Below are 21288 nucleotides of genomic sequence, written 5' to 3'. Positions count from 1 at the left end.
TTACAGAATGATTCATTTTCAAAGACCAATCAGATACGTTCATTTACAAGGAAATGTCATCAACTATTTTTATCTATAGATTTGTATATTACAATTAATTTCATCTTATCTATTTGAAATATGTCTGACTTCCGCCTTTGGAAACTTGCGTAAAACAACATTATTAAAAAAAGAAAGTTTTTTTTTTTTTTGCTTTATTGACATTTAGAAACGAAACTTCTAACTAAATGTCAAAGGAAAACAAGAATACAATTTGATTTTATAGTTGGCAAATAAGCCAAAGCAGCTTAAAGGCTGACGGAAACATTTTGATGGTTTCCGTCTATAACGTCACTCAAAAGTATTTTCAACATTGAAATGAAAAAGACATCGCAGGGAAACAGAGATTATTACTTACATTTGATGTAAACTCAAGAAAAAAACAAATAAAGACAATTAAAAAACAATAATTTATTTCGCGATTTGCCATCACGGATTTTGTACCTCACATATATGACTTCGTTTGATAACTTCTTTATATAAGATGTTTTTACTCTGTGGTGTTGTATGGCTTGTTTAATCATTGCGGAAAAAGAACGATGTTAAATTACCAAGATATATTTTGTTGAAGGCAGATCAATGACATTTTTCTTCTCCCCATATCACGGTGGGTATGGTTGTCCTGCGAGAGAACGTACTTTGCTGGTGATTCGGTCCTGACGGGTGCTGGTGATCAATGAAAAAATGTAAACAAAGACGAAAATGATGATTTTTGACGTTTTCACTCATGAAAAATGGAAGAAAACAGTTGAGATTTTTCAATTTCGTTTCTGATGGGTCCATATATAAACCATTAAAAAATTGACCCTCTAAACTGTTTCAGTAAGCGTAACACAAAAATGCTCATTTTCAGAAAATCTCGAACTGAAAAAATAAAACAAAAATGATCATTGAGTCCGCTTTCTATACCGCAATGCACACGACAAAACAATTTTGTGAAAAAACATTGCAATTTATTAAAATTTTGCATTTTCTCAATTTATTCATGTCCTGATACTGTGCTGGTGGGTCCTGTCATTGTGCTGGTGGGTCCTGATACGGTGCTGGTGATTTTGGATAAGAAGTTGGTCATATTTGAAACAAATGTTACAAAATCAATACAGTTAGCCAGATAATTGTTGCCAACAGGATCTATAACTCCTATTTTAGCTCTTGTGCATCCATTTGGCTTTTAACATGTGTTTTCAAATGATATGAACTTGTATTACATAATAACATAATAGGGCAACATCTTTCGTCCAATATCAGATAACAATATATAGTATCTAAAATAAGTTAAAAATTCCACAATACTAATAATATAATTCATTTTATGTGTCGATTTGTTCGAAAAAAGTCGAAAAGAAGAGACTTTTATTAATGTCATGATTATCTGTCGCTTTCTAGATCTATGCTTAGCATTTATTTCAGATGACATGGACTCCTCACCCTGATGACCCTGCTGCCTTTCATAACTTTATCCGTATACATATATTAATAGATAAAAAAAAAGGCTGCAACACGTATTTTTGTATTTAAAATGATTCGTTGTAACGAGAATATTTGTGGTGAATGGAAACTGTGAGGGTCACAATCTTAAATTGCTTATAAATGTTGCTGGACCAGTTTCGTTATCTGATCTGAATTTTCTAAAATGTGCAAGGTAGATAGACATTTTGATTTTTTTTACTCGGTAATGAACCACTGTGTTGATCCCATGCTAAACATAACAAAAATCTCTGTACAAAGGTCTGTGAATTCTCACAAAAATAGTGATTTTATTTTCACTAAATTCTCTTTTTCTACTAAATACAATAATGAACTATAAATAATAATGCTTTCCCCTTGATATATGTACAAAATTATATCTCTGTTATTCATTGTCTGTGCTGTTTTGATACTATTGCAGTTTGCACATTTCGGAATTGACAGGCCACAGGAGGGGTCATAAACCGTACACGAAAAGATAAAATATTGATATACGGTGTTTATATATCGCAACTCGTTCGGTTTGCCCGTGTGTGTTCTGATGTCATAGATTTTAACGAACGTAATCAATGCATCACTGGTAAATTGTTGTGTCAGGGATTTCGATACCATAAATTACTTAAAACTTTTACTAAATTCTTTCATAGATACAAAGATTTGATTAGTAAATTTGGCTATACCTGTAGAAAGCTTATTAAAGATGGTATTTCTCATCCTAAATTTTATGGTAATATTGTACTTAAAGCGAGGAAATCACTATGTGATCCTTGTAAACTCATCGAACCTTTAAACAAACTTATAAGTAAGGGTTATCGTACCAATATTGTAATTAGATCTCTGAATATAGTTCACATTGGCACTAATATTGATTTTGTCATTAGCAAATTAAAACATAACTAAATTTCATTACCTTTTGAGGCGAGATGTATAGGGGACACAGCCACGTTAACTTTTATTTCTATAGAAGTCGCTCTTCACTATACTACTACCTGTCGATACATTTATTTTTGGCATTGCACAAGTCATGTCTTCTTTGAATATTAATGACGTTAAAATACTAAATCCCTGTGATGTGTTTTAGTCGATTTTAGTCTCTGATGCATGATTTTTTACTATTAATTGGTTTTGGCTTTTAACTAGCTGTCAGTAACTGCGAGTACTCTCAAATCGTATTTTCTTGTTAATTCGACCTGTTGATACTGTTTATAATGCTTTTTTGTCATTTTTTATTTATATGGATCTTGGCTGTATACCAGCTTTGATTATTTGTAATATCTTCAATTTTTCACTTATTCTTACAACATTTGTATAAACTTCAAGATTATAAAAAAACGGTTTTTTTCTAAAGTGAACATTGATTGGTTAAATATTTCTCAGTGTGTTTGAATTTGTTTGATAGCCTTTTGGTCATGACTGTTTGTCTCTAATATTTAATTAACTGTGCATTTGTATTCAGATATCGCAGATCAAATTTATTCGTTCTTTGTGTAATCATACGTTTTTTGATTGAGTTAAGTCTGCTAATTGATATTTTATCGTATGTTTTTATATGTTGTGATGTTATGCTATTGTTTCAGAAAAAGGGAGAAGGTTTGGGCCCATTAAAACGTTTAATCCCGCTGCAAATGTTTGCACCTGTCCTAAGTCAGGAATCTGATGTACAGTAGTTGTCGTTTGTTTATGTAATATATACGTGTTTCTCGTTTCTCGTTTTGTTTATATAGATTAGACCGTTGGTTTTCCCGTTTGAATGGTTTTACACTAGTAATTTTGGGGCCCTTTATAGCTTGTTGTTCGGTGTGAGCCAAGGCTCCGTGTTGAAGGCCGTACTTTAACCTATAATGGTTTAATTTTTAAATTAATTTTTGGATGGAGAGTTGTCTCATTGGCACTCACACCACATCTTCCTATATCTACTTAATTTGCATCTTTGCGGCTTGTTTTTTTAGGAGCCTGTGGTGTCTAAAAATTGTCGATTACAGACAGCCGAGTACGCATTTTCTAGGCGTGTTATTGTTGATTGTTAAAGTCCTGAAAACGGATAGATGGAAACAAAAATGTTTGATATATCTGGCTTTAGATTCAGTTTTTTTAAATATAAATTAAGGCTACATTATAATATATTAAATTTATGAATTCACAATATAAAAAAATGCAGAAAAAAAAATGAATGAAGTGAAATATCTTAGTAAGGAGTCATTACTACAGAGATGGTGTGTTTGACACACAAAACTTAAAAGCTTAGTGATATTTCCAATATTAAAATAAAAGTGTATTTTAGTTGGGTATTTTTTCCATTTACTCATTTTCAATTATAATCAAGGCACATTTTATCTTTATTCATGAAAAATATTTTAATATAGAAAAGGAGGACACATCGTTCACTTCCTCCCCGTCATTCTATATCAAGAATATTTATTTTTAAATGAAAAAACTAAGAAATCGTAATTTTGTTAGTGTTCTCTAGGTTATCTCGTCTTCATTCTCTGACACATTCTAGCCTGCCCTTTCATAAAATAGTGATTTTTTTTAGTGTTCTATCGAACTTTCGAAAAAAAATATACCTGATAAAAGAGGGACCAAAGATACCAAAGGGACAGTCAAACTCGTAAATCTAAAACAAACCGTTTAGACAAAAAAAAATATGTTGGAAAAATCTAACAGCAAGTGATTCTTAACAGCTATAAGATACATTTTTCTTTAACAATACAACTTTTAAATCTTACGGGAAACTATTCCAAGCTTGCACTGTAACCTCGCTCTAACTTATCTCCATCCCTCCCCACCCCCACCCCCCCCCAAAAAAAAAACACCAAACAAACAAACCCGCAATACTATTGTCATTCTTATAGTCAGCACTCAATTGTTGACAAACAAATGTGTTTTAAGCTGCTAAAGACATGATTCAAACGCTCAGAAAGTCCTTTGTTCTATATTTTTGCTCTCCATTTTTATGTTAAACCTTTTACATTTTTATTTTATGGGTTATTGTTAAAGGTCGTACGATGACGTATGGTTGTTAACACATACTTCCTTTGGTTTCTTATGGAAATTTGTCCATTGACAACAAACACACATCATCTACTTTATATAAGTATTGTAAAACTACAACGTATTTTGGTGATCTTGCAAAATGATCGTAATCCCGAAAATCGTAAACATATTTTCTTATCTTAAATGGGGGCAAGAAGGGTTCCTTCCATTAACATGCCAATAAATAAGATTACAGTTAATTTAAAAAAAAAATAGAAAAAATAGGGGTATTTTTTCTCTCATAATAACAGTAAACAGATTCACAACAATGTCAATTTCACGAAAGCCGACAACAGCTAATTAGTCAATAACAGTACAGCACCAATGATCTTGAATATATGCCAGTTTTAACTAAAATATAAAAGCACAGAACCAGGACCGTTTTTCATATCACCAGCACAGCGTCAGGACAATTCCGTTTAACGAACTTGCACGACTTTTGCAATATAATATTGTTGTAATATACCTTGCATGGTACTTATGACACATCAGAGAAAAAATAAGCAACAAAACAGTCGTTTTATTGCCGTTCTGATACAATGTAAACAAACCCACCAGCACAGAAGCAGGACCCACCAGCACCCGTCAGGACCAAATCACCAGCACAGTACGTTCTCTCGCAGGACAACCATACCCACCGTGCATATTGTCTAGGTTCCACACTAGATCATGACACATTGTCTTTTGTTGTAATTGTTTAAAATCGAGAACCTTTACGATTGCCGAGTCTCAAATCTTTTACAAGTTGATTTTTTTATCGTGTAGTCGTAGAGTCTTTTGTCGTACTAAATTATAATCCTGGTACTTTTGATAACTATTGTAAAAGAAAAACGCGTATGTCGTTTACACATTATAACCCTGGTATCGCTGATGAGATGTGTGTTTATCACAATTTTGCTTGTCTTTGAGGTCGTTTACCAATGTTTGAATGTTCAAGTAAATAGTTATCTGGTCAGATTTTGCATTTTTTTTCAAAGAATATCGGTATATTCGTTAGCTCGAGATTTTCCCACTGATAGTTGTTATCTTTAGAATGAAGCCATATCTTATAGCCGTTTTACTAAATATACACTTTGCTACAATTAATGTACTACAATCGAAATAAAATGACAAATATTTCCACTTTCTATAATAGTCTGAGATGATTTCATGAATATGAAGTTCTGAATTGTGAAGGAATTCAACGATTATTGCTGTTTATATTCATTTGTAGAAATGCTGTCTATCAAAAATGCTTTTAGTAGAATGATAAATATGGTTTGTGATAACGCAGACATATTGTGTGGCGGAATATCTAAATTGGAAAAGATCACTCCGCTGTCAAAAACTATGTAACTAATGCCAGTATTGACTTCAAACGGTTTCTTTCTGGTAATTTGAATTGATTTGTTTCTTGCAGATTAGAAATGGGTTAGAATTGCGGTTGATATATATATTTAAGATTGCGGTCAACGACAGATTTTTTCTATTTAACTCGATGTGAATGTGTGTGTGTTTGAGTGTGTGTGTGTGTTTGAATGTGTATATTTTGTATGAGGACACAACCATATCTTTAACCATATCATGGTGGTACATATGAATAAGTCTTCAGCATCTAGGCTTTTTCAAATCGATGATAATGATTCAAAATAGCTTTACATATATTAGGCCGTGTGTCTCCTCTTTTGAATTGTTTATATTTTTCATTTCGGGCCTTTTATAGCTGACTATGCAGTATGGGCTTTGCTCATTGTTAAAGGCTGTACGGTGACCTATAGCTATTATTTCTGTTTCATTTCGTCCCTTGTGGAGAGTTTTCTGATTGGCAAACATGCCACATCTTTTTTTTTTATATTAATTTAAATTTAAAATAATGTGTGTACAATAAATGTGTGTATTGTGAATAATGGCACACAAACATATCTGCAACGAAACCCTTTTTTTTTTGGTAATTCTTTTCAGCATCAATGCCTTTTTTTAAATCGCTGATTATGAATTCAAAATAATTTTAGAAAATTTCGTATATTTGGTATATTACGTTAACGCAAATCACTGGTTTTGAATCAGTGATGTTTAAGAAAGTGTCACAATACGGTGTTATATATTATCATCTACTTCCTTAAGAACAATTTACAGTGTAATGAATTATGTCTGTATCGTTAATTCTCAATTACTGTTTTACACATTTTTGTCAGACAACGGAATATCTAAGAAGATTTGGAGAGCTAATTTGAAAAATTAATGACGTTCACTTTTCTCGTCCCTGTCTTTGGACGTATTCTAATCAATATTATATTTTGGAAGGAAAAAATGCGCCGAGCTTTAATCAAATTTATAATTAACTCTCTGTGGAAGCCGATTTCTACTTGAACAACTATTATTAGACTATCCATTAAGAAACTGAGTTGTGTCAATGATCAATACACGCTATTTCTTTAGGGGGAACAGTTGTTCAGTAATTGGTGGAAATGAAATAAAATCAAATTTGTAACCTTAGAATGAGGCGAACAAGAAAATATCAAGTAAAATATCATTGCTGATGACATCGACTCTTGTCCATTATGTTGTGTTAAATTTGTACATTGTGCTTATTACAGTTTCAATATCAGAAGCCATGAAACGACTGTAATGTCTCGGAGAAAATGGTTGCTAAGGGATACAATTAGTGCGGAATAAGATAAATGTGAAGATTTTACAGAAATTGAAAGGTTAGTTTCAAATTATTGACTTAAGATTTAGGTTTGATATTTTGAATTTGCAAGGTTTGTATAATTGAGTTTTATTTTTTTTAGAGATAACATTTGTTTTGCATATAGGATTACAACGACAATAAAATTGTGGTTTTAACTTTTAAAGTATTTTCAGAGACCGTATTTTATTCGGTGTTTTTGTTGGTTTTTTTTTTCACACACTGTGATGACATTTGAAATTGAAGGCTTTATTACCAAAAAATACCTACCATTTTAGAATCTAGCAATATGGGGAGGCTTGCATTTTATGTTCATTTATGGGGTTCGTGTTGTTTATTCTTTAGTTTTCTATGTTGTGTCATGTGTACTATTGTTTTTCTGTTTGTCTTTTTCATTTTTAGCCATGGCGTTGTCAGTTTGTTTTAGATTTACGAGTTTGACTGTCCCTTTGGTATCTTTCGTCCCTCTTTTATTCTTCTTCTACCAAGCTCGAAATCATTGTTAATATTTATATCGGCAATGCCTTATAACTACAACGAAGTAATTTAGTTACGATAAACACCAAATGATACAGAAAAAGGGGGGGATACCCCAAAAGAAAGAAGGTGATGTTTTGAGACTGTCCTTTACTATTTATGGTTGGATCTTTCTATACCGCCTCTTCGTTATTTTGAAATTTGTAAAGTTTTTAGATATAGATTAAATTGATATTCCTGATATAGCTGATACATTTGATTTTGATTTAAATCCTCTTCATTTATTTCCCTTTAACTTTTTGAATCAAATAAATTATATATATTATATAAGCTAAACATTTATTGAAATGAATTTCAACGTAGTTGATTTTCATTTTGATAAAGTATTCTTTTTTTCTTTTGATCTTGAAATGTAGATATAGACTTGATTAATTTCTCAAGGAAACGTTTGACTGCGTTACTGAGCTATCTGTTCCCTTTGAGCAAAGTCTAAATAGTTTAACCCTTGAAATTTGGTATTTTTCTTTAATTTTGTTATTTTCATTTTGTATTTCAATGTTATGAACGTTTATGTTCTTAGATTTGCATTGTCTATAATGTAGAAAAAGACAGAATGGTGAAATGAAATGCTGATTCCAATCATTCCAATCAATATTGCATTATTCTATTGTGCAGATGAGAAAAAGCATGCACGCGTTTGCCCGCGAGACGAAAATACAGTCGCTCAGCAAATAACGTTTATCCTAATGATTTTCCTTTTGAAAAATGCTCGATGAAATAACGTCATCTCATTAGAAGTGAAATCCATAAATCCACAAGATTAGTGTACAGATAAGATGACAGTCATCGAATCAAGTATTTGATCAGCTTTCAGTCCAATGCCCTCCCCCCTCATGAATCAAGGAGTATTAAATCAAAACAACTTCTCTGACTGTACATCTTAAAAGAATAATGACTGTTGTTACCTTTGACCTTTAACTACCTTTAACTACAAGTTATACCCCTTGAACTTATGAAAATAAGCTAAGTTTACCTCCTTGAGAAAACTTGACGTATACTGTAAAAGATATTAAAACTGATTTACAGACACTTATACCCCTGATAAAGATGTTCAAATGAATAAAAAATAAAATGCAGATGTTTTATTTAAAAAAAAAACCCAAATGATTGCATAATGGCCGAGGTTTTGCCACTTAATATTTTTGTTCGAAAATGAAGAGAAGGTGAACAATACACATTTGTTATATAAAAGGGGCGAAAGATACTACAGGGACATTCAAACGCATATATTAAACTGACAACGCCATTGCTAAAATAGAAAAAGACAAACAGACAAATACTAGTACACAAGACACAACATAGAAAACTAAAAAATAAGCAACACGAACCCAACTAAAAACTGGGGGATACCTCAGGTGCTCCGGAAGGGAAGGCAGACTCCTGCTCCAAATGTTGCACCCGTCGTGTTGCTTATGTTATTACAAACTCGATAAATAGTCTTATTCGGTTGATCAAATTTGTGAAAATCGACATAAATTGTCTCATTATCTTTTGTCACTAAACAACAACATGACTAGCCTGTGTTCTATTCTGTAACTTTGAATACATATATGTGTATATATATTTATTTGCCTAGACAACAAATCAAATTGAAGATATTAATTTTCAAAATCTATCTATTACTTGTAAATTAGTTTCATTCAACATATAAGGAATTCATTTGAATATAATAGGCTTTTAAAAAAAGAAAACGTGGAAAAAAATATATTTTGTTAGAATCGATAGTGTATAAGGTTTTATAAAATTAAGCCGATGCGCAAATGTTTCATTAAAATTGTCCTAGAAAATGGGAATTAAGACATTAAATAAATAATAGTCAGTTTGTTTTAATATCGTGATCAGCTGACGTCAAGATGTTCCACATTTTTTTTAGTCATGACTTTATATGTATCATCACCATTAATATAGCTGTGTCTGCTGTGATATCGCTTGACTTCCAAATAAATTTGAGCAAACATTGAGAATGGAAATGGGGAATTTGACTAAGAGACAACAACCTGGCAAAAGAGCAGATAACAGCCGAAGCCCACGAATAAGTATTCAATGCAGCGAGAAAATCCCGCACCCGGTGGTGGGCCTCATCTGGCTCCCAATTAGAAAAATGTGTAATGGTTCAGTGAAAATGGACGTCATACTAAACTCCAAAACATATAAATGAACTTAGATTAATTAAAAAAACCAAACACAAGACTAACAAAGGTCCGATGCTCCTGGCTCAAGTTTGGACAGGACCCCCCCCCCCCCCCCCCCTTTTGTACCTCTAGTAAATGTCGAATAAACAAATACAAAGTCTATATTCAATTGACTATACAAAGGAAATGTCCTTAATTTGATTTGGATTAAAAGTAAATAAATGTATGTCACAACTACACTTCTTGGCCGATGTTAACAGGAGTGTACCGTGTTTTTAGAGTGTGGTATATCCATGGACTCAGAGGGCATATAAAGATCGAATAAGCTTCCCCTTTTCAAGAACTTCAAAAACACACACAAGCTGTGATTAGTTGGCAGAAAATCTTCATAGAAAATTTCGGTTCGCTACCCTCGGTATCATATTTATCATTTCCCAACAAATACAGCAAATTTCCTTGAACCAAGATCCGCCACTGCGTAATCATGTCCAACGAATGATGTATTTCCGATCTTGGCATTAAATTTTGACTGCATATATTCCTATTCTACAGACCCATTCTTGTATCATAATTATAGTGGCATTGGTATTTTTCATCTTTTTAGTATATATATATAGTAAATTGTCCAAATTATACATATCATCTTGTGAAATGGACAATACATAAAATGATGTCCAATATCAACTGTCGGTCAATATACGATCTTCTTGTTTTATTGACAATTATTATCAGAAATAGTCAGATATAAGATCATGTGAAAGTATTGTCTGCATAATATTTTCTTGTTATAACCATATTAACAAACGAATTTTCTAGCTTTGTCGACGTTTATGGTCTTCTTGGTATCGCTCTATGGTCAAGGTCTTGAACTAGGTCAATATACATTAGTTAATCTCTTTTGCATAGGCGGTTGTCATAGCGTCATAATTTTTAAGCCATACAAAATATATTCTTCCTTATGTTCTTTAAGTTTGTTGTTCAATAAATCTGTCAAATTCCTAAGCTGGTGAAGAAAAACCAACTTGAAATACAGGTATATAATGACAAAATAATTATTCCAAACTAGTAAAAACAGCTTTTTATTCCTTATATAGGTTCTAAGACTTGTAGGAAGCACACGGTGTTTTAAAAAAAAATCCTGCTTCAAAATAGATGTTCAGTCTTTAACTCATTATTTTTAAGTAAACAGTCATGTATTGGTAAATAGACTACTAGTATTTAGATTTTCTTTGTGTTTTCGACTTCTACCACCGATGGTTTAGATTGACAAAGGAGGAGATTGTGTCCATGTTTAAACTGACATTACCCCAACCTATTATTATGTTAATGTACCAAACGAGGCTATCTCGACCACGTTTTGTTCGTTGTCGTTTTCCTTCTATATTAAAGAGTCGGGTGTTGATATTTAGTGTAGTCATTGGTTCTGTCCAATAAATCTTTAATATTCTTTTTTTTTTTTTTTTAAATATATCTGTATGCAAATTTCTTTGATAAAAAATCTGAAAAGTCTTATGTAAATAAACACTTCCATTCCCAAGTTATCTTTTTTTTTAATAGAAAGCAAGGAATTGTAAAAACGTTTTAATATATTTATTTCTTTAAAATTCATAATTTTAACCTTAAAATCTACCATTTTTCTTATCAAAAAGTAATAAAATGTTGCAATTTTATCAAGCTCATTAATTATTTTATACTTTTAAAAACATTTAGATAGTTCTAAAAACACCTATTGTTATTATATAAACATCCATTGAAATATTTTTGTTGGCATTCAAGGAATAGGTTACACATAAAATGTTGGCATTCGAGGAAGACACCCTTCTAATAAGTAGTCGAATGACGATTTCGAACTTGTTAGACATATTTTGTAGAACTTGTCTTGTTTATCTTTTTTGCAAATAAAAATTTCTCTTTGACCTTTTATAGTTTTCCAGATAGAAGCCAAACATTAAAAATAAAATTCACAAACCGGTAATTTCTGCATTTTTTCTTAATAAAAGAATGACAATTTAATCAATAGGGAAACCTATCAAAAAAAAAATACCCCCTTTCTGTGATAAAAACAGTAGTTTTGCCGTTAACTTGCATACTGTATACTTCAGTAATCTTACAAACAAACTGACGATTATATGACAATTCTTTTATTAAAAAGAAGAATTTACATAAGATAATCTGAGTCATCTAAAGTTTTAATGATTTCATTTATTGATTCTTTAGATATTTTTACAATGATATTTCTGTCTAAATGCATTTAATATCGTTCAACGGAATCGGCCGACTTGAGACGAATGGTTATTCTTATGTAGGTTCCATCATTAAGCGTAAATTCCTTAGAGCATGCCGTTGATGAAATGATAGTCAAGTATGTTTTTGAAGTTTTATATTCTAAAAAAAAAATCCTATTCATAATTGTGTAAGATATTATCTAAATATTCTATCGGTTATAATTAGGTTTTAATAATTGGTTGAAGATATCTTTATTAGAAAAATGAAGAGCCCTCAATTTATAACTGAGAAGAAACAATTGAATCAAATGTATTAATAAATGAAATGTTAATACCCTATCGTATTGGTCTATCAATGTATCAAGAGCATCTCAAGCTATTCTCTCAATAACTTTGCCTAGGATTTCAACGAAAACAATTTCCTTCGTTTGTTAAATTCTTTACATTTGTAGATATAAACTTAGAAATCCATAAACACCGCCAAAAAGCAAGACTTTAAAGAGGTATCTCGTCGGCAAGAATAGGCGATGCTACACAAAGAGGACAATAATATTAAAAATCTTAAGACTTTTATTGTATATACGCATACAAATTTATTATACTAGTTTAAGAATATGTAACAACCTTTAGAAAATCATGTTGTCCCCAGTGAAACTTCCATAAATCATATCCTGGAAGGTGTTGCTTTCTTTTTATCGATATGGGTTTATTATGTAATAATTTCCAAAATGTTCAATATTAGCGACTAGCAGATTGTATAATTTTGAAAACTAAATATTCATAATAATTTATCATTTTTCGAAATAACAGTTGAAGTATTGTGCTTAAATTTAATCCATCATTTTTTTAAGAGGAAATAATTTCATTTAGAGTATTCTAGAATGTATAATTGAAGAGAACTTTCCATTAAAATCAAAAAGGTTTCTTGTAATCAATCTCAAATTATCCTGTTTCTATGTTTTATTGCGTTATGTTGTATTTTCAGAGCTAAAATCATTCTGAAGTTTACGGTTGTCGTTAATGGTGATGAAAGAATGGATTGGACTCTTTCACGATGATTCTGTTTTTAGTATTGATGGTCATGTTACGTTTCCAGACCTATTCATCACTGCCACAATTAGGAAAGAAAGTCGCAAATCTGACAGGTAAGGTTGCGTGATTCCTGGCAAACTTTCCCGCGTAAAAATTACTCACCAAACATATGAATGTAAAGTGAGATTCACATATTCATCACTACCACAATTAGGAAAGAAAGTCGTAAATCTGACAGGTATTAAAGGACTTAGGTTGCATCTTTCATGATTCCTGGCAAATTTTCCCGCGTAAAAGCTACTTATCAGAAAGGCAATGTGAAACAAGGTCAAATTAAACAGATTTTCTTTCAGATGTATACGGTGTTGATATCCTATGAGGCAATGTACATCTTGAGAAGGAGGAAGTGTTTTAAAAGACATTTAGTAACAAAAAAGGAAAAAGTTTGTTTTTGTCATGTGATATTGGCTCCTTCTGAATCTCACTTGCGAAACCCGTACGATTTGGACTGTTCTTCGGTATACAGTTATGTTGTTGTCTCAATGTCCAAATTATATATAAATCCTACACTGTAACATTAAATCGAATACCCATGTAACTATGACAGAGAAGATGTGGTATGATTGCCAATGAGACAACTGTCTACAAGAGACCAAAATGACACACAAATTAACAATTATAGGTCACCGTACGGCCTTCAACAATGAGCAAAGCCCATTCCACAAGTTAGTCACCTATAAAAGGCCCCGAAATGACAATGTAAAACCATTCAAACGAGAAAACTAAACTGCCTCATTTATATAAAAAAAAATGAACGAAAAACAAATATGTAACACATAAACAAAGACAAAAACTGAATTACAGGCTCCTGATTCGGGACAGTCACATACATACATAATGTGGCGGGGTTAAACATATCTTTTTTTTAAAAGAAATTTAGCGATTGAAATATTGGGTTTGACCCACTCCGATGTCAGATTTTTGTTTTAAACCGCCGCGATAACAACAAAAAATAAATTTACAGAAAACAAAATATATATGAAACTAACCGGTTCTGTTTTAAAAGAATGGCAAGAAGATATCGAGTTACTCACAGAGGCTAATTTCAATTTCATCGCAATTCCGTTATAACTGTTTTATAATCTAATAAAAGGCTCCGTGCTTCATTCAATATTTATTAAATTTTCAACTTGAATTTCAATTAATGAAATAAAGATAGTTAAAACAACATTTTTCATCGAGCTGTTAAACTTTCTTTGAAAAAGAGAAAGCTCTGTAGATAGATACATGATAATTTCTCTACTAACAGAAAAGTTTTTAATTTACAGTCTATAGTTACAGCTGATTTCCTAATGCTTGCTAAGTAAAACTTTGGTTGGTTTTGCTTGCTTTGTTTGTATTATTGTTTATACAAGCTTTGTCTTTAAAATGAGATTGACACCTTTAAACAATATATATATAGGCATAGTTTAAACTGTGTATATATTTATATTTGAATTTAATTGGGTGTTATCCTAATTTGATTGTACAATATACGAACAAAGCAAGCAAGCGAACCAAAGTTTTGCTATACATGCAGTAGGAAATTAGCTGTTACAGTAATATAATAAGCTTCAAGCTTATTTCGTTGTTACGTTCAGATCTTGTTGTGTTTTGATTATCTTACATGTTTTGTATACTTGGTTTCTCAATCTTTTACTGGGAGGTTTTTTCAGTAAAACAAAACGTTCATGCGGTGAAAAATGTATCTGTATTTTATGTAGGAACACAAACATAAAAGACAACTTAAACGATTCAAAAAGCGAACGCTGAAAAATAAGCAAACCTAGGCGCAATTGACTTTGTTGCAGCTATATTACGTCACAATTTTTCCATATAAATCTACAATACAATGCATATCAACAACTATGGTATTCCTAAGTTATTGCTGTATATTGATATAAAAGATAAATCAATATAACAATGCGATGTATATGCTGCAATTAAACATTAAGATGTTCATCTATTGAAAAGTCCATTCCCGTGAGAGCGAATTTAATATGTTTTTGTAAATATGTTTGCTTTCAATTTTTATTCAAAGTTTTGGTAAAAGCATTGAACATGGTACACATAGATCAAAAGAATTCACACTGACGGATAACAGTATATATCGTATCTGTGAGTGTCTGTGTGTGTATGATCGAGATTTTTATTTTGAAGAAAAAGAACATGGTTTATTTCTGGAAATGTCATTTAAACCCTTTTCATATTTTGCACAAAGTTGTTTCCGCTTTTAAATAAAGGACACATAATATAGAATTCTAATTATTATATTTTACTCTCTAGTATATAGTTCAACAGCAAGACATGTTAATCGACAGACTTTTCTCTTAAGGTCGGTTTACGTAAGAATTGTCCTGAACTCAACCTTTCTTTTGCCAGTGACAAAACTGTCAAAACAAACATTAACTGAGGACAAAATGATATCATATATTTTCATCGAAATGTCGTCTGCAAGGAGATCGATGATTTGGAAAGTGTCTGTCAATAATATAAACTTCTTTAATCACATATAATTCTCATAGACATCCATGAATAAAATCAAATTGCGAGTTTATCGGAGTATACTTCTGGGAATCGGATTTTGGAATGACACGTTTGCATTTAATGACTGTATGATTTGATCACTGTAGGAATACATTCACCAATTCCCTAATAACTCTTTTCTCGCCACTGCTTTCAAGAAAAGTGCCAGTAAAGATCCTCAATTTCCGCTTAAGTGAAATTAACTGAAATGTATTCGATGACTCCGTCAAAATGAATTTTCAAAACGACATGCTTTCCGATTTAATGCATCAACATTAAAGGATTAAGCATAGTTCATTCCTGTTAAACCATATTAGTTCCTCGTTTAAATCCTAATTACAAAATACAGTAAGGGAGCTACCATTTGATTTTTATGGGGGGGGGGGGGGGGGGGGGGGGGGGGGGGGGGCTAGGATGAAAAATTTTGTCCTGCATTTTTTTTAGTTGTAATCTCTGTCCTGCCTTTTTATTTTTCACTCTATCCGATCCTGCTTTTTTTTTTTTTAGTTTATCCTGACTTTTTTTACATAATTTGTCATCCTGACTTTTTTTTTTTGCAAGTGTCTCATCCTGCCTTTTTTTTTTTACTCAAAACTCCTGTCCTGCCTATTTTTTTCAAATTGCATCCTAGCCCCCCCCCCCCCCCCCCCCCCCATAAAAATCAAATGGTAGCTCCCTAAATCTTTCGTCTTCTTGAATAATAAAACAAAATCTTAATTATATGTTTTTTTTTAAAAGATTTACGTTTAAGCAGATAATGAAAAGCAGGAAATGCAGTAAAATATTCGAAATGATATAAAAAAAATCAAAGTGCGTGTAAGCACTGTGGGTAAAGATTGCCCCAATTTATCAGTGGGAAGTAAAATTAAATATTGCATTGGTTGTAGTTGAATTAGTTGCAATTATAGACTAAGGAAGATAACTCCAATTTTTAAAGACGACTTTAACAATGACATCATTTATATTTTTAGAACAGATACTAGTATTAGCAAAAGTTATGAAATTTTCTTGACAAGCGTGACATCATTTTGTGCAATAACTATCTGAGCATATATTGCATTGACAAATTTCTGGAAATGTATATGATCAATGCATTATAGTTATTGTATCAAATAGGTAGTGATAAGCCTTGGAAGATTAAGATATCATGTCAACCCCATAAGGTTTTGCTTGCATTTTATACAATCTTTACCTAAAAAAATACCAGTCATATCAACAAAGCAAAGATTCAAATTCTCATTTCTTAAATATCAGACATTTAGTATGGCATTTTTTTCTCTGTGTGTAGCTTACAAAATATTGGAAACTGTTTATACGGTGTTTAACCAGAATAACCACTATTATTTCAAAATGCATTGAGTGTGTAGTAGTGGTAATATCTTTGGTAAGCTTGCTTGTTAGCTGAACCGTGAAGTCATCATTAAGTTGGGTATACCACCCTCCTTTAATAGTAGACTAGTCCGACAGATAACCAAAAGGAAAGTAGTTTACCAAAGATATTACTTTTACCTACACACCCAACGCATTTTGCAGTAAATGGTAAGTAGAAGCTTACGATGCTGATTATACATTATCTACAATTTTTATTCTATTATTTTCAGAGGGACCAGTCAAAAGATGTCGTCATGAGTATTCGTTTAGAGAGTATACATCCGGTATATTTATGTCGCCACAATTTCCCGAAAAATACGGTAACGAGTTGAAATGTGTTTATTTCTTCCGAGCTGATGACCGAGGAAGAATAAAGATAACCTTTGACCTCTTCAAGCTAGAAGGACCAAATTCAGACAAGGGGTAAGTGCTATTCATAACACAATAATAATGAACATCAACTAAGGACAAAATGATTTCAAATATTTTCATCCAAATTTTGTCTGCAGTAAAGATCATATTTTAATTCTATCATAACATGGTCATCAGTATGCTGTACTTTGTATATATACCTTATCACTTTTTGTCCGCCATTACTGGACGTCCCAAGTCAGGAGCCTCTGGCCTTTGTTAGTCTTGTATTATTTTAATTTTAGTTTCTTGTGTACAATTTGGAAATTAGTATGGCGTTCATTTTCACTGAACTAGTATATATTTGTTTAGGGGGCAGCTGAAGGACGCCTCCGGGTGCGGGAATTTCTCGCTACATTGAAGACCTGTTGGTGACCTTCTGCTGTTGTGTTTTTTTATTTGGTCGGGTTGTTGTCTCTTTGACACATTCCCCATTTCCATTCTCAATTTTATTTGTTTTTTTTTTTCTATGGCAGGTTGTTTTCGACTTATGAGTTTGGATATCTATTTGATATTTTTTGCCACCTTTTACAATAATTTTCTGACATTTTTGTTTCGTGAAATCTACTGGATTTCTCTTCTTGCTCTATCCAAAATTTAAAAAAAATGGATTGTTAATTTAGCTTTTCTGAACATGATAGGCTGATAAAGTATCAATTTGAAAATGTGTATTAATTTGTTTGACAGATTTGTTAAAAGTAAATTGATTTTCTAACACGACCATGATTGTATATTGTGTAATTTAATGATATTGTCCAAAAAAATAAAGTTTGATAGGATTGTTATCATTCAATTGAGAGAAGAGATGGAAAATAAGACGACTCTAGGGAATTACAAATGATGCTTAAATGTTCGACTAACATTAGAACTTCCACGTTCTTTTATTATTTTTCTGCTACTGAAAATCGATTTCCAATAGAAACTTTTACGATTAGGCTTAAGGGATTACTTCAAGTATTTTATAAGGAATCTTTATGTAACTGATATTTATTTAAGGAGACATGTAAAATTTAGATTCGTAATTGCTTTAATAGCGCACAAACAAATATACTAAACTGGGAAATCATTAAACTGGAAGAATTTATCAAATCGACGTACAAATCCTACGTCTTTAACATTTATCCATTTTAATACTATACAACATTATACTAACTAATATCAGATATAAAAAAAAAACGTTAATTCTTAAAACATAGGACTTTTTTATGTCCTGGATGTTTTTGTTTTGGCATATCTATCTTGTGGATTTTTTTTCTCACGCCGAACACATATGAACAGCACTTAACACAAAGTATTCACTGGAGAATCAAAATGATATCTTTGAATAAAATCTATCTTAAAAGTAAAATATACCAAAACTTAATTTTAAACTTTTAATATTTTAAAAATCACAGATGATAATTGTCAACTGAATGATTTTATTTCAGTTGTCAGTTTGATTACATCGACATCTATAACATAGATCTCTCTGGATTCAAAGTACTTATGGATAGATACTGTGGTGAAAGTGTTCCGAAAGAATTCATATCTCAACAATCGAAATTGGAAATCGTATTCAATACAGACTTCACCAAGACACTACATGGATTTATTGGACATTATGAATTCCTAGACGAAAGTAATGCCAGTACATATATAAATAAGTATGGGTATGATGTGGGTGATAAAGTAATAACAGATGTATATTTATAGGTTTTATATAGATATAAAACTGAAACACTGTTAGAGCTAATTTCCTAATGCATGTAAAGCAAGACTTTGGTTAGCTTGCCCGCCTTTTTTGTATATTGTACAATTGTTATTGGGATAATTTAGCTGTCTATATTGTTTGAAGATGTCAATCAATTTATTACAAAGCTTGAGTAAACATTTTTACAAACAAAGCAAGCAAACCAACCAAAGTTTTAGCAAATTAGCTGTAACATTGTATAAGTGCTAGATATTATCATCTCAGCTAATCTTGAGGAGCATGTTCAGTATCTTTCACCATTTTCAACATAAGGAAATGCATTTACGAAATCATGAATATCATTATGACAGTTGTTTTCCATTTGTTTGATGTGTCTGATAATTCCATTTCGAATTTTCCTTGGAGTTCGGTATTTTTAAAATCTTACTTTTCACTATCATACTCTTTGTTAATGCCTTCCGCCAGAAACCAAAAGCCTATTTGAATAAACCCAAATGATATAATATTAGCTCATTCACCATGCATTTTCATATCTTAATGTTTGCTTCAAGTGTCTATCTTAAGGTGACTCGGGGGTACAAAAATTTTAGCAAAAAATTAAACCTTTATTTTTTCATTACAAATTTTATTTATTATACTATTAGTTGTTACTTTATGATACTGTACAAAAAAACAACCCCAAAAATGATTTGGTTTGGCCCCAGATGACTTTAAAAATTGAAAAAGCTCCAAATTATCTCCCTTTGGTGCAAAAATGCCATTTTTTTTGCCTTAAATTTGAAATATCTTTTTTAACTCATTGGTGACCTATATTTTTTATTATTGTTTTCAACTAAGCTGTACATAAACTAAATAATTGTAAAATTTAAGCGATTTCTTATGTTAGGTTATTTTTTTATTTCGATATTTCCTCTTTTTCTCCTATTAGTTCAACAGAAAAAAAGGACATGAACAAAAATGTATGCTTCTTCCAGAGGCAGATTTTAGCTTAAATGAACGGTGACCCCATTTTTTTATTTCATTTTTCTTTTAAGTATATGATAAAGTTTATTTATGAAAAAATATAGCGAAATCCTATATTAGAAAAAAAAATCATTTATACCCAGGAGCCCCCTTAAATCCAAAAATGTTCATCTTACACATCATATTCGTAGGTAGGGTATTATGTTAACATCTTCAAAACTTTAAGGGCTCTTTTGAGTCTTGAAGGTTGTTTTTATATCTTCTATCGAATTTGTTATCTGACGCCGAACTCATAAAATCAGCACTAGCCATGATTACAAAACTTCAAGCCCAGTTTATTTATTCCCAATAACGTGGTATGTAATATGTATGGTAACATTGTTTAATGTCTTAAACTGTTGATTTACGTAACATGGTACAAGTGGTGAACTGACCATCATCTTAAAAGAATTCAATATATCTGTGAATACATAAAGGATCGCAGTTAGAAATAAATAAACTGCGGCCTTTAATGACTCTTTTAACAGTTTGACGCGTCTTATGTGGAGATTATCAATTTGAAACTATTTGATAAAAAGTGTATGAAATATAAAAAAGTAGATGTGGTATGATTGCCAATGAGACAGCTATTCACAAAAGACCAAAATGACACAAACATTAACAACTATAGGTTACCGTACGGCCTTCAACAATGAGCAAAGTCCATACCGCATAGTCAGCTATAAAACACGATAATTTAAGAAAACTGATGATTGTTGAAACCAACGAATATCTTTACATTGGAGTCTTTTCAACTAGTTTCATGTCAGGAGCAATTGGCCGTTGTTAGTCTTTTTTTTTCTTTTTTTTTTATATGGTTCATTCATAATTTAAGAGTTTTGTTTATGAAACAGTACATATTTTAGTTTAGTGACCAGGTAAAGCGCACACCTGGGTGCGAGATTTTCTTGACGTGTTGAGGATCCATTGATGGTGTTGGTCTGATTTCTACACTTTGTTCGAGTTGTTGTCTCTTTGACACATTCCCTGTTGCCATTCTCAATTTTGTATTACACGTGTCTCACTCACAATGAGGGTCTTCTTTCTCGCTAGCTTTGTAATTGTTAGGAACTTCAAGATCTACAATTAACAAGTATTTTGATGCATTTAATTGAA

The 21288-nt window shown here is 31.6% G+C and overlaps 1 protein-coding gene across 2 annotated transcripts in view; it reads left to right on the top strand.

Moving 5' to 3' along the window:
* The window catches only part of LOC134687217 (cubilin-like), a 36421-nt gene that overhangs the window by 3233 nt on the left and 11900 nt on the right, over positions 1–21288 (top strand). The window contains exons 2-5 of one of the 2 annotated variants that reach the window (XM_063547342.1): positions 7116–7226; positions 13087–13246; positions 17300–17492; positions 18908–19098. In XM_063547342.1, the coding sequence (XP_063403412.1) occupies positions 13156–13246; positions 17300–17492; positions 18908–19098 (475 nt within the window). In that variant the 5' untranslated portion in view covers positions 7116–7226; positions 13087–13155. Of the gene's footprint in view, positions 1–6964; positions 7227–13086; positions 13247–17299; positions 17493–18907; positions 19099–21288 lie in introns of those variants that run through there. The other variant, XM_063547341.1, reaches the window with a different exon arrangement.

This window comes from Mytilus trossulus, chromosome 10 (assembly GCF_036588685.1).
Source record: "Mytilus trossulus isolate FHL-02 chromosome 10, PNRI_Mtr1.1.1.hap1, whole genome shotgun sequence".
NCBI classification, from domain to species: Eukaryota; Metazoa; Mollusca; class Bivalvia; order Mytilida; family Mytilidae; genus Mytilus; species Mytilus trossulus.
The sequence above is the reverse complement of the archived record's forward strand: the minus strand, read 5'-3'. Positions and strand labels throughout refer to the sequence as shown.